The 15208-nt window shown below is 39.7% G+C and overlaps 1 protein-coding gene across 1 annotated transcript in view; it reads left to right on the plus strand.

Annotated features, from left to right (window-relative positions):
* prkd1 (protein kinase D1) overlaps positions 1 to 14762 on the plus strand; it is a 61897-nt gene extending 47135 nt beyond the window's left edge. The window contains exons 15-21 of the mRNA XM_030718949.1: positions 765 to 871; positions 4038 to 4199; positions 5642 to 5740; positions 8442 to 8602; positions 8855 to 8961; positions 13009 to 13094; positions 14532 to 14762. Of these exons, the coding sequence (XP_030574809.1) occupies positions 765 to 871; positions 4038 to 4199; positions 5642 to 5740; positions 8442 to 8602; positions 8855 to 8961; positions 13009 to 13094; positions 14532 to 14762 (953 nt within the window). The remainder of the gene's footprint in view (positions 1 to 764; positions 872 to 4037; positions 4200 to 5641; positions 5741 to 8441; positions 8603 to 8854; positions 8962 to 13008; positions 13095 to 14531) is intronic.
* Positions 14763 to 15208: the final 446 nt, after the last annotated feature.

Below are 15208 nucleotides of genomic sequence, written 5' to 3' on the forward strand. Positions count from 1 at the left end.
TGTAATAATCCTGAGAAACAGCTGTCTGCAAAGGATAAGATGAAAGATGACTATATGAATGTCTGTGACTGCCAGGCCCACAGGCAGCAGTGGAATACAGACATGATTCTGTAGCAGTGATCACTACAGCTTTCATTATCTGGCTCCCACTGCAGCTGGGAACCAGCTTCGCCTACTAACATTATTTAATTCTTCTGTCCTCTTCCTACTGATGTCCCATGTCACATAAAAATTACACAATAAAATATTAAAATTTGTGTTGTTTATTAATTAATTAAAGTAATTTTTGGTTGTTTTTCTGTTAAACTATTGACACAAGCTCAGAGCTCCTTAGCCGAGGCTTAACTTTTGCTGTGTTTACCTACACTTAAATAAAGGTGCCATCATTTTAGAACAGCAGGCAGATGCACATGTCACAGGTATGGAATTACATTTTGAGGCTACTAAAAAGTAAACCAATCATAATGCAGTATATTCTGTATCTGGTATCTGGTATCGCTGCAACTAATATTTTAATATTGATTATGTTGGTAATGAAAAGCTCCAGTTACAGCGTCCTGCAGGCGAAGATAACATCTGGTTTCTCAAACCAATAGTCCAGAACCTCATAATATTTACAGTATTTAAAACCATGAAAACCAACAAGTTCTCACATTTAGGTTCTTCCATTATAACTAAAGCTACTGCGGTGCAGTTTAATAATTATCTCTGCATTCTAGGGCAGCTGAGTGTGTTTATATGACGCAGGGTTTCATTCCACACAGGGAAGCACAGGAAGTCCGGCCGAGACGTTGCCATCAAAATCATCGACAAACTCCGCTTCCCCACCAAACAGGAGAGTCAGCTGCGCAACGAGGTGGCCATCCTGCAGGTAAACAGACACTTACATGCGCACACATATATACACGCACACACAAACAGACACACACGCACGCATCGGCGCTGCTCAGGAGACTGTTGGCAGGGAGCGAAATTTCCTGTTGTGAACGACTTCATTACCGTGGCAACACTGTAGGGGTGTGACATCTGAAAATATTCCTGCTCTGCCGCCGCTGCTGCTACACACACCTGCACATAAAACACACTTCAGTTCACCTCAGCTGATATCTGTTCTGCTCGGCTGCTCAGCAGACTGGAGCTGTTTAGGAAATTGCTTCCTGCTACCTTGTGGTTCATATTTGCCTTATTTGGCATTTTATTTGAGTGTTTGTTGTAGCCATTAAAATCAAGGAGCGGATGCTTTAAAAAAATAAGGCATTGAATCTTTAACAACAAACTACAGTGAGTACTACATTCTTCATTTTAGTGAGAGACCCGCGTTTAATGCTTTAGCTCTGAAATACTATTCATATTTCATGTCTTCACAGCATGATTTTGATCCAGGCCAAAGAATTCCCTCATAATAAGTCTCTATAAGGAACTAAAGAGGTACTTAGAATTGTTATGCTGTGAGGCTAATAATATCATATAGCAATAACCAGTACTGTTAATAGCATCATTCCATCTTTTGATTAATACCATGGACAGCAGCTGCACTCAGAGGTCATGGGAATGGGCACATTTATTTAAGCTACTGGTATAATTTCACACCATCTTCTTCAACTAGGCTACCACAGGCCCAAAACAGATTTAGCCTTGCTGAAGTGATATGAAGACAACTCTAATATCTGTAAGCATTGAACAAAAGAGAGAAGCTCATTAACCATAGGTCCTGACTGACTGGATGGGGTCACCATACCAAAGAAGCCCACTCATTAAAAGAATTCCTCATTAAACAATCATTTCCAGTGGACCAGCTCACCTGAATTCAGGTGTTCCAATCACTTCCGTGGACACGTGCATAAACTAAGCACCTAGGCATGCAGACTGCTTCAACATTTGTGAAAGAATGGCTCGCTCTCAGGAGCTCAGTGAATTCCAGCGTGGTACCGTGATAGGAGCAACAAGGCCGGTTGTGAAAGTTCCTCACTACTAAATATTCCACAGTCAACAGTGGTATTGTAACAAAGTGGAAGCAATTGGGAATGACAGCAACTCAGCCACAAAGTGAGCAGGGTCAGCAGATGCTGAGGTGCATAGTTCACAGATGTCACCAACTTTCTGCAGTGTCATTTGCTACAGACTTCCAATCTTCACAATCTTAGCTCAATAACAGTGCATAAAGAGCTTCATGAATGGGTTTCCATGGCTGAGTAGCTGCATCCAAGCCTTACAACACCAAGCACAATGCAAATCCACGGATGCAGTGGTGTAAAGCACGCTGCCACTGGACTCTAGAGTAGTGGAGCCATGTTCTCTGGAGTAACTAATCATGCTTCTCCATCTGGAAATCTGATGGATGAGTCTGGGTTTGGTGGTTGCCAGGGGAACTGTACTTGTCTGACTGCATTGTGCCAAGTGTAAAGTTTGGTGGAGGGGGGGATTATGGTGTGAGGTTGTTTTTCAGAAGTTGGGCTCAGCTCCTTAGTTCCAGTGAAAGGAACTCTTAATGCTTCAGCACACCAAGACATTTTGGACATTTTCACACTCCCAACTTTGTGGGAACAGTTTGAGGATGACCCCTTCCTGTTCCAACATGACTGGACATCAGTGCACAAAGCAGGTCCATAAAGACATGGATGAGTGAGTTTGGTTTGGAAGAACTTGACTGGCCTCCACAGTCAAGTTGAGTCCTGACCTAAACTTGATAGAAAACCTTTGGGATGAATTAGAGCAGAGACTGTGAACCAGGCCTTCTCGTCCAACATCAGTTTCTGACCTTACAAATGCACTTGTGGAAGAATGGTCAAAAATTCCCATAAACACTCCTGAACCTTGTGGAAAGCCTTCCCAGAAGAGTTAAAGCTGTTATAGCTGCAGAGGATAATCCTGCTTCTTGTCCTTCCTCTTTTGAGCACCACTTTTTTGCTTTGGCTTGCTAAACACAATTTATAATGCCGCTGGACTGACAAACTGCTCTATAAAACACTTGTCAAAAACAATTTGTTACATAGTTGATGTCAACAGGTTTGTGGGAATTTTCCACAGAGAGCAAGGTCAGGAAGTACAAGTAATATATTTCCCAGCATACCCCCCAGAGAGAGTAGGGAGAGCACTTGTTTTTTGGAGAAATACATCTACTATCACACAATATCCAACATATCACGCACAATATCCTCTTTTTTCCCCAAGCCATAACAACACAACAGCCATAATGATTTAAATATTATTTTACTGAAAGTAAAAATTGCAAGAACATTCTGGACCTGTTGGGATTTATTATAAAACCATTTATAACCACTGCAACAGTTAAACGTTGTCCTCACTGCTAGGTCATTAAAAATCCTCATAACTACCATCTTAATTATCAATATTCATTCAACATTTATTTACTCTTAGATCACAAAACATAATAAACCACGTATTGCTAAGTAGTCTGTGCGTTCAAAGCAGTGGTGGGAAACCTTGCATGTGTGGGCCTTGGGAATTACACGTATTTCCCCACATTTGAAGCAGGTTGTCCCTGTTTCACAGTCCTTTCTTGCAGAGCAGAAGTTGCATCTCTTTCCCTTCTGTCTCCTTGTTTTGGCTTCTTGTGTCACTTGTTGATCGGGGACAGGCTTAGATTGCTGTGCTGCCATTGCCACTGCTGCTGAAGCACCCACGCATGGAAGATGGTGTCACTTTTGCATGCAAGGAGTCATGAGGGTCTTGGACATAAACGTCTCCCTTGCTGCATTGGAGTCATCTTCATCAGAGGGGTGATAATCAGAGTTTTTTGCCATGTTGTCGCGCTGCTCTGAAACACCATCCTCCAAATCACTGTCTGTTTTTTTCATCTTGGAAGATCAGCTCGAGGACCTCGTGCACAGTAAATCTTAGTGCCATAACCTCAGGTGCCTTTACAGTATACTATATTTATATTTCTGACCTCCCATCCCCTCTGCCTGTCTCTGCGGGAATCTGGACAAATGCAATGGGAACACAGACAATTCTTATCCACACTATGCTTCTTTGTGTTCTTAAACCATCTAAACTGTTCTCTCTTGTCCTTCCAGAGCCTGCACCATCCAGGCGTGGTCAACCTCGACTGTATGTTCGAGACTCCGGAGCGAGTGTTTGTGGTCATGGAGAAGCTTCACGGAGACATGCTGGAGATGATCCTGTCCAGTGAGAAAGGCCGACTCCCTGAGAGGATCACGAAGTTCCTGGTGACACAGGTGATACTTGGCCTGAATTAATTTCTCCCAACCGTAGCCCTAAATTTAACTTTAACTATAACATCACCCTGTCTTTCCCTAACTGGAAACACAAAGTCTTCACCATAAAGCTGTCTACAAAGAGTTTGGTCCATAACTTTTTGGACAATAACACAATTTTTGTAGTTTTGCCTCTGTTCCTCGCCAAAGTGGATTTTGAAATGATCCAGACGTGGTTAAGGTGCCGACTTTCAGCTTTAATTCAAAACAAAAGTATCACAATAATTGTTTAGGAAATGCAGCCATTTTTATACATAGCCCTCATTTTCAGAAGCTCGAAAGTAAGAAGGCACATGCAGCCTGTTCCCTCATTACTCTGTGACAAATTAAGCAGATGGAAGGTGTTGATTAAAATGTTGAACTTGCTTTTGCTATGCTTTAAGTGATGGAGGCCATCTTCAGGCTGAGAAAAGAAAATAAAGAGATAGAAAAAAACTTTTCAAGTGGTCCCTTCTTAAGAAGAAGGAATGCACGGTGCCAGCTCAGCAGCACCAAAACACCCGGAAGAGGAGTGAGACAAGAAAAGTGGATAATCACAGAATTCTTGCCTCAGTTAAGAAAAACCCTGTGACAGTATTTAGGAGGAACAGCACTGGTGTTTATTGATCATGTTACTGCTGATAGAAGTAGCAGGATAAATTCTGAATCTACAGAGCCGTACTGTCTGCCCAGATTCAGTCAAATGCTGCAGAGCCGGTCGGACAGTGCAACTGAAGATGGCTGCAGTAAAGGCTTGGCAGAGCATCTCAAGGGAGAAAACACAGCATTTGTTGGCATCCGTGGGTTGTAAACTTCAAGCAGTCACTGACTGCAAAGGAGTTTCATCCAAGTGTTAAAAACAATTCTTATATTTAAAATTATGTTTGTACTTTTGAGCCTCCAGTTAATTTTGAGCCTCTTTGAATGGGGGACTGTGTATCAAATGTCTCTAATTCCTAAATAGTTATTATTGTACTTTTGTTAAATCCCTTGAATTAACATTGAAAGCCCGCACCTCACATGTCATCTCAGTTGTTTAATTTAATATACTTACAGACAAAACTGTACAAAGCTTCCATTTCATTGATGTAGTTATCCATACAGTCTGAATAACAGGTCAGGTTTTATGCTATACTCCTATAAACACAGCATTAACCATACCTCAGTTATATATACGTAAAGAGAGAGAGTTTACTATTGTCAAAAGAAGGTTTCTGTCTGCAGCAATTTAGATTTGCTATCACCATCAGAGCAGAATTTACTTTTATTTAACAGATTTCTGTGAATGGCCTGATCACAGTATTTTAGTGTTACCCTTAGCATAAATTTACTGTCAGACTTGTGCCATCAGTGTTGATGCTTTGACAAGAGGTCCAACATTATTATTAATAAACGCAACCTGTGTGTTTCTGTTTCACTATCAGATCTTGGTGGCTTTGCGTCATCTCCACTTCAAGAACATTGTCCACTGTGATCTGAAACCTGAAAATGTTCTGCTGGCTTCTGCAGACTCCTTTCCTCAGGTACTGCGTGTGTATGTTTATGTGTGTATTTGTTACTCTTGGACGGTACCTATTTTTCAAATGCATGCAGTAATTTGATTCAAAATGAGAAGTCACTCTCACATATGTAACACACTGTTGTAGTCTACAAATAATGCAACAGAGCCTTTGTGACAAACAACCTGGGAAGTTTTCACTAGAAACCTTAGAAAAAGGGAGGCTGTTTCAAAGGAACTCAGTTGATTGGCTGGGCTATCTGTCACTTGTCATCATAGGTAAACTTTAACCAATCAGATCAATGGAGCGCAGATCAACTTGCTGAAGCCAGGTGGGAAAGGCACAAAACTCATCTTTTCCATCATGATTTTACATAGTATGCAGGACTGAGATGGACATTTGTACTATTTAGCTAATGTCTTAAACAGCAAGCCCCACATCCCCACCAGCTGCTGGCGTGTTCCTGCTTCACAACAATATATAATAGTCATAGAGTTGCTCTGTCAATGCAACCTCCTCAAAATGTTTTTGATAAGGTTAAAGATGATCTTTGTGAGATGTTTAAATATTCTGCTTACAACTGTGTTTACACCCAAGTCATGTACTTGAGTTCAGCTAATATTGTGTTATGCAAATAATCTTTTAAATGCTTCAAATTCTCAGTCACCATATGTCATAACATTAATATAGATGCTTAAAAGTTCTGTGTGGATTCTTCTTATTTCAAATTTGATTTGAATTATCTGCGGAAAAAGTAAAGTAAAGTAGTTTAAAAATTCTAATTGCATATCTTGGCAAATTAAAGTATTAAAAAATGATGTCTGTGGAGCTCCAAGCTGCAGAAAGAACAAAGTTATGCAGTGGTACAAACAGAAAATACCAAACGCACACATATATCAGTATTTGGGGATGCAAGCATACAATGTTGGACAGTCCATTAGCTGTCAGTGTAACTATTAGCAGCTTCCTTCAGTGTTCGGTCTTTAGAAATAGCTGTTAGTGTCAGACAGACTAACTGTCAACTCTAATGATGCATCACTCAGCTGTTTGGCTCAGAATTCCTCACGTTATACTTACTGTGTATCATTTACACAGCCTGCTCCTCTGAAGTATCAGGAAAAAAACAACATGCAAATATCTGTCTCAGTTTGGAAGAGATGGGTTACGTTTCAGCAGTCTGTCATTAAATAATGAAAATGTTCCTTAAAGAACAATATGACATTCATCAAAATCCTCTTTTTTCTTTCTCATAATCAGTTGAGATAATTGCCATCAGCTTTATATCTGTCGTGGTGGACGTGTGGCAGGCAGGGTTAGCAGGACTCCTGAGATTGGCAGATACTGTAGGTTAAGAGAGTTTTTTTTTTTTTTTAGGAGTTCAAAATCAAAGTACAAAATAATTTCAGGAACTGAACAGGAGAGGGGAGGCAAACACAGGAAGCAAAACTAGACACAGCGCACAACGACCAGAGATGCACCAAAATAAAACAGGAAGTAACTAAACACAAAGACCAGGACTAAGACACATGAACTTAACACAAGGACCGAGGATAGACACTAAACACAGTACTACAAACCCCTGCTCAACCTGACACACAACATAATGTAAAACACAAAACTCTGTGTCTGTGGGTGCAAGAAAGATACAGCTGGACAACTAAATCAAAAAATATTAGACAATAATAATAATAATACTAAACATAAAAAAGGTCATTATAAAGAACTGGGATAACTGTTAGGTACAATTTTAGTCAAAGAGTAAGTCAAAGTACTAGTGGTACCACTTAGTTTTGAATTACTACAAATAGTGAATTACTAAATCAATTTTTAGCAGTAATAAGGTTCACAGTAAATATAAATACTAATATATGCAATTTAAGGTATAAGATGATAAAACTGAGCAAAATCACCCATTTCACTGTTTATTGCTTCAGAATGTCTATAAATGGGGTCACCCTCCTACTGGATAACTGCATAATGTTATACAAACCTGAGCCAACATCTAGTGTACTATTGAGTGTTACTGTCCTAAGTTATAATGTGTTATTTCTATTAAAAAAAATGCTAAGTCCATGTGGTTTTACAACCTCACAGAGAGACATGGGGAGGCCAATTTTGTCCATTGAAGTTACCATATATGGGTCCTTGTTGAATAACGAGTTAATGATTTTTCTGATGTCCCTGGATGGAGAGACTGCCCAGGGAACAACTACAGTTAGACACAACTACAGTTCTACACACCAGTTATACAAGGATCTGAGATTTCATGTTTAAGGTCTGCACAAGAGAAATGATTCATCGCAATCTTGAACAGAGCCAATACATCCATAATAACTTCCATCTTCTTCCTCAGTGTGAGTGAATCATCCAGTGAAGCTAGCAGCCAACAGTTTTTTTCACTTTTAGCAGCTTCGTTACAGTCATAATCTATCCATGTGTCCATTTAAACACTAACGCCAGGTTCTGACTGCATGATATTTCTGTCTGACTAGATGGCTACTATGTCAGATCAGGTGGTTACAGAGTATTAAATTCCTGTCCAAGATGCTGGAAAGTCTCTATTGACTGTTTTGGACATTTTTACAACTACATAACAAATCAATTATTTTTATATCAAATTAAACCTCAGAAAAGCACTAAAGTTGATGTGAATGCAAACTGCTGATCATATTTTAGTCAGGACCTTCATTTTGTGTTTCATTAATTCATGTGACTCCTGCTGTAGGTGAAGCTGTGCGATTTTGGCTTTGCTCGAATCATTGGTGAGAAGTCGTTCAGGCGGTCGGTGGTCGGCACACCAGCGTATCTCGCTCCTGAGGTCCTGAGGAATAAAGGCTACAACCGCTCTCTGGACATGTGGTCAGTTGGAGTCATCATCTACGTCAGGTAGGATCAGACCTATATCTGTGTACGTAACAGTCTCAGTAGATTTTAGTTTAAAACCTCATTCTTTGCTTCCTTCTTACTATCTCTGGGTTGTTTCTTTAACTTTCCTTTTTTTAGTTGTAATTGTTTTTGTAAACACAACATAAAATCTATAGAGAAACTATCTTGACTTTAATTCATTTCCCTAATCATGAAATTACAGTTGCTGGTGAAGGCACAGGTTCAAAAAGTGATATGTTTCTGTTTTTGCAGTCTCAGTGGGACGTTCCCTTTCAATGAAGATGAAGATATCAATGATCAGATCCAAAATGCAGCCTTCATGTACCCTCCTCACCCTTGGAAGAAAGTCTCCCAGGAAGGTGCGTTATGCCCCTGAGCCTCAAGACCAGAGGTCTGCAAGACTTAAAGCTAACCCACAGAAATCTAATCAGAAGGGAACACAAGTGTGGAAATGAAGGAAACTTATGCAACTCCTACAAATTATGTCTCTACTAACTGGCAAAAATATCAGCCAAGTAAATTCACGCATCATCAATAAAATAAAATAATATAGAAAAATAAGTCAAGAACACAATGCCAGACAAAAATTAGGCTCATTTCTGAAAGTGAGCTAGATTTCTTTTAGTTAATAAATAGTGAACCACTGTGCAGTGAAACAACAGTGGATTCCTCAAGCAGCCATCTTGTGGGCTGAAAAATAAAGTCAAAGGCAAAGTGCCAAAAAAATGAAGTTCTTGGAGTGGCCACTTGGAACTGGCTCCAAAAGAGGGTCAACAACATAGACGGTATATTAAAGAACAACGTAGCTTTGGGGTCTGAAATGTGGAGCAATTGTTGAGCCTTAAACTACATTTTTTCAGTCAGCAGGGGATAGCTCCCCTGGTTTCAAACTTTATAAAAGTCTGTGGGAAAACAACCCTCTGCTCCCTCTAACCATGCCCTCCGCAAACACTGATGGATTTATGATCTCAGGAGCTAATTTCACTCACGCGAGTTATGGCCCCCATGAGCATCCGGGAGGATTATAAAGCAGCGTATGCTTAAGGAAGGGCCTGGTCGGCCCTACAAAAATGACCGTGTTGAGGCTTCAAAAACAAGAACTTTACAAAACAGTCGGTGATGTAAAGGTGGCTCAGACCATCTTTCACATACAGTCTATAGTCTGTAGACTCCCACTAACCAGCGGAGGCATCACTAAGGCTAAAACTTGAATATAATAAAGATGCAGATACATGTCTGCCAGACTGGCTGCAGTGTTGTAACAAACATAAATATGTGTGGTCAAAGCTGAATAGCTTGTTTCACCTTCCTGTATCAATGGATGGTGGGGGGGGTTTGGGGTTTTTTTTTTGGTTTTGGTTTGTTTTTTTGCTCACACACCAGCACAGGTAATTGTGTTTCATGTTGCAGTACAAAAACTCCAACACATCCCTGAAATCAGTTCAAGCCGTTCTCTGCTGCTGCATGACTCATGTTGTTGCCGTCATTGTCTCTAAATGCGTCTGTCGTGTGTGTTGGCTGGAATTGTCCTGTTGACTATGAGACAGATTTAAATCCGCCTGACTCACACACTCCTAAACTGGATCCCCGAAGTGCTCTTAACCTTCCCTCCACCTCCTCACGCTGCCAGAATGACTTGAGCTGCGCTTCGAAATAAATACAATCCATTTCTGTTGGCCACAGGAGGATTAAATGTCAGGGAATAAATTCTAAAGTGCTCCAAGAAATGTGCATTTCCAGAGATCAGTTTTAAATAAGACCCTTCTGCCCACAAGCAAACACAATTCGAGTTTTTAAATGGAAAGGAAAAAGGGATTGAATTTAAAGTTTTGAAAGTACTGTATTTATGATCATATAGAAGTAGTCTTCCACTCCCAGGAAATAAAGTACTTCATTGTACTTTTACAGGTATAATGGCGCATCACTGCAGTGATACCCTCTGAGGTTCTGCCATTGAACCTTTGATGGGGCATAATTCTTTATATCTTTGTTTTTTGTACCTCATGAAGAAGTCTTAAATGTCTGGTCACAATTATACACCTTAATAAAAGTGCCGCAGGGTGCTCGTTCATTTATGAAGGTGCTATTATTTAACTGTCATGACGTGAGACTCAGTTAAGACTGTGTTAAATGACTTTACAAAGACTTCTTGCACATCCCAGATAATCCACGTTGTTCTTGAGGCACACTGAGGTTTGATATGATATTACACAAGTACATACACAGTACAAAATAGAATTGATATAAAAATTGTATACAAGATTATGGCACGAGAGCAGCCGAAAGTAGCAGAAGCAAACACTAGTTGCATTTTTAATATCTGCAGCTTGTAATGATGATGCAGCGCTACGTCTGAACAGGAAAATGTTAAAAGAAAAGACCTAACGGTGTTGTAGCACACTGGTGTACTCTGTTATAAACAGAAAAGAATGACAAAAGACAAAAAGCACTGTGTTCACTCACTGGTGTAAGGATGTTTCATGCATGGGGACACTTGCGCATTAGAGGATAACACAAAGTCAATGCAACCTCAGGCATATCAATCTACCCAGTTAGGAAGCATATGCTTTGGTGCAAATGAAAGTGACAATGGATGCATTGGAGTGGCAACAACAAGACCACCCCCCATGGTTTACTTGGATGAATTGCATATTACATTTGCTTCAAACAATTTGTATTGCACAGTTAGCACAAACGAAAAAAAACGTATTTCCTGCATCACTCTCTCCACAAATTAGCTAAATCTGTCTCTTACGTGTGCTATTAAATGAAGCTGTATGATGAAGATCTGTGAAGAGCTTCCTTCTAACTTTACTTTACAGTTCATAGACTGCCCCTAGCCTCAGTTTATGCAATTTTGTGTACACCATCATCGAATGCAGACTTGAAGTTTTTAATTAAAAGGGTTTAACAAAACTATTGCAAGAACTGTTTCAGAATGGCAGCCATTTTTATATATAGTCCCCCAAAGGCTCAACAATTTGGACAAACTAAAATAGCTTTAAATATAAAAACTCTTTTGCAGTCAGTGAAATCTAGAACCCCATAGACATCACCAAATGCTGCCTTTGCTCCTTTGAGATGCGCAGCAGGCCTTTACTGATGAGTTTTGCAGCATTTAGCTGAATCTGAGGAGAGAATCCAGTCCTGTACACTTCAGAATTCATCATGCTACTTCAGCAGTAATATGATCAAAAAAACCAAAAAAAAAAAAAACCCAAAAACAAACTATTGACCCAGATCCACTGGCAGCCATACGTGACCATGCCACAACACTGTTTTCCTTCTCCATGCTTTTATCTTACCATCATTCTGGTTCACCTTAATTTCACTTTTTTTCTCTCTGATAGATTTATTTGGTTTTATAGCTGATGGCCTCCTTCAAATGCATCTGCATCTCTTTGGACCTCATATTTGGGAATTCAAATAGTTAATGTAACCATTAATGCAATACTTTTGTTAAAGCCCTTGATTTAAAGCTGACCATCTTCACTTTATTCACATCTTGATAATTTGATTTAGAACCCACTATGGTGGTATGCAGAGGCTAAATAAATAAATACATTTCCACCACCTTCTGAACCCCTTGCCCACACAAGAACCAAATACCCTGTGCCCACTTGGTAGCATTTTTCAAAAGTTATGCATTAGGTAGATTTGTCTTAAAAATCCTGAAATAATACAACTGCCAGATATGATATATGAAAGGAGCCCATCGACCAAATCCTATGTCGATGTCTGTGGGTGGGATGTCATTTGGTCATGCCACAGCCAATGGAAAAATATTACCAAATATTGTAACAACAGTAAAATGAATTAACAATTTTTTATTACATATTCACAGTTGCATATTCAGATTTTTTTTGTGATAAATATCAACGCAAAAATTGAAGTTTGGAATCACTGTTAAACCGAGGAAGACTGACATTGTCATCCTTTGGCCTACAGCTAAAAGGAAATTTGGATTTTGTAATTTATGTGGTCTTGTGACAGGCCTGGGAAACAGGAGTGAACCACTGCTGCTGAGCAGTTAAGGATTGGTGGACATGTGAGATAAAGAAACTTGGAGAACTGGAAGAGTCCAGGCGGTTTGTGGAATGAGAGTTAGATCTGAGATTTGGGGGGGGGGGTCAATCTATTCATGGGGTAATCCATTCATGTGCATAATAGCAAGTGATGGAGGCCCCTGCAGACCTGAGGGGCCTTTGGGTCCCAGAGCTGTTCAGACCACTGACCCCTGAAGAAATGTTAACATCATGTTAGCTTTGCTCATTAGCCCTGGCTGGCCCCTGACCATGGGTGGGCCTCAACCCTACATCCTCCTCCTCCTACTACTCTGCCTGTCCATTCAGCCCCTGCTTAACCTAAGTTCTTCTTTTCCTACATTCTTGTATTCCTCCATGCAGCGATTGATCTGATCAACAACTTGCTGCAAGTGAAGATGAGGAAGAGGTACAGTGTTGACAAGACACTCAGCCATCCCTGGTTGCAGGTATGAAGAACTCCATTAAAATCAATTTGGGGATATTTTTGACTTGATCTATGGGAACAGGGTTAGGTTTAATACTAATCTGAAGCACTACCATCAATCAATAATACATTTTAGTTTAACAAAGCCTCAACTGAATGATGTAAAAATGTTCAGACTTGAGCACATCCTTTAGCTTCTTTCAGTCACTCACTTTGGTGTTATCCCACATTACTGCTACAATGTACTCTTATAGCTTTCATTAATCCTGTGTACTGTGCTTGTACAACATTTTGAAGTAGTTTTATTTTTTTGTTAACATTGGGGAGTTCAGCCATCTTGTTTAAATAAACTTTATTGTTAGTGGGTAGAGTGAGTGGGGCTTAGATCCAGGTCACAGGTTCTGCAGGAAGAGTTGTCTAACAGCTATTAAGGGTAATCCTGCTAGCAGGTGGGACTGAAGAGGATTTCATTCTGGTATATCAACCTAATTAGACTTCTGACAGGAATTGTTTGGCACGCAGGAAGCGCCAAACTGACTTACTGGATAGGTTGGGAACAACACGTATAACCTTATACCCTTTGAACTCTATGTAGCAAATGTTTTGTGAAATTCGGGCATTTTGTTGTTGGAAAGCCATGTTTTTCACTTTGGACTGGGGTAAAAACCAGAGGCACAATTCCAGGTATGTAGACTACTACTTATTACTATTAATACAATTTAGTTAAATAAATACAAGACTTTTATGCCTTTTACATAAATCTACATTCTTAGCATTATAAATCCATGGTGAGGATTTATCTATGTTGATCACTCAGTAGCTCAGTAGCTTAAGAAATGGACTCCAGAGAGACAAATCACCAGTTTGAGTCTCATATATGCGGTGGGATTTCCTGGTGAGCTTCACACAACTCAGGATGTTTTGTTTATTTCACTTTGCTCTAATCGATAGGATAATATCAAACAATTGTTCTCCTCAAACTTTCCCTTGATGGAAAGTCCAAGGAAATGTTGAAAAAGGACATCCAGCTGATGGCGCTGTTACCAGAACATTAAGCCAGTCACCATCACCACAACGTGCATTTTGGAACAATTTTTCAAACAAAACTAGACATTGAGCAAATACAACCAGCCACCGAGTATTCGATTTTGAAATGTTTCCTATTTTCATTTCATGTAAAAGTTCACAACATTTCTTCACTGCATTTGAATCCTGAAACAAACAGCATTTCGTTATGTTGTATGCTATGAAAAATTAACAACTGAAATTGTAGGCTAAATAACATAAGTAGCCTTCTTAAAGGTAAGTTTTGTATACACCGAAATGTCCATGGAAACCATCAGAAAGAGGCTAATAAGCAGACCTTATGTGCTTTTTTATTTATTTATTTTTTTCTGCATGCAAGTCAATGGTGTTATTAAATTAATTAGGCTGAGGGTGTGTTCATTCTCTCCACCAGGACTACCAGATGTGGCTGGATCTCAGAAACCTTGAGTCTCGGATAAACGAGCGCTACATCACCCATGAGAGTGACGACCTGCGCTGGCATCATCATGCCCAGCTCAGCGGCCTGGACTACCCCATGCACCTAACCAACACCCCCTGTGGAGATGTTGGACAGGGGGTGGAACGTTACAAGGAGAAGGAGGAGGAGCTGGAGACCCTCAGTGAGAGGGTGAGTGAACTATGAGAACCAGGCAGTGGGACGACTTTCTCTCTCTGAACACCATGAGAAACGATGACTATAACAAAATGAAAGAAAGCACAAAATGAAAACTTACAAATAATGAAATCCCCGTTGTACAATCATGAATCATACAGGATCCTCTAATTATGAAGTACTTGTTTCGTATTTGCAAGATAAGGCTCTTATAACTACTTTAGTTTGTAATTCTAAAGTCACTGCATAATTATAAAGTAACAACTTTGTATTCATAAGATCCCCATTTTGTGTTAATTCATCCCATAGTTTTTTCAATCCCTCTGTAAACTCAAAAGATTTATCACCTTTACAAGGTACACATCTTTTAAAATCATTAGAGACTGTTGTTTTGTGAAATGTAAGGATATTGTAATTCTATTTATGTAATGGCAAAAGCCTTTTGTTTCATAATTTCAAAGAAATATTCCCACAAC

The sequence above is a fragment of the Archocentrus centrarchus genome, chromosome 22 (genome assembly GCF_007364275.1).
Source record: "Archocentrus centrarchus isolate MPI-CPG fArcCen1 chromosome 22, fArcCen1, whole genome shotgun sequence".
In the NCBI taxonomy this organism is placed as follows: domain Eukaryota; kingdom Metazoa; phylum Chordata; class Actinopteri; order Cichliformes; family Cichlidae; genus Archocentrus; species Archocentrus centrarchus.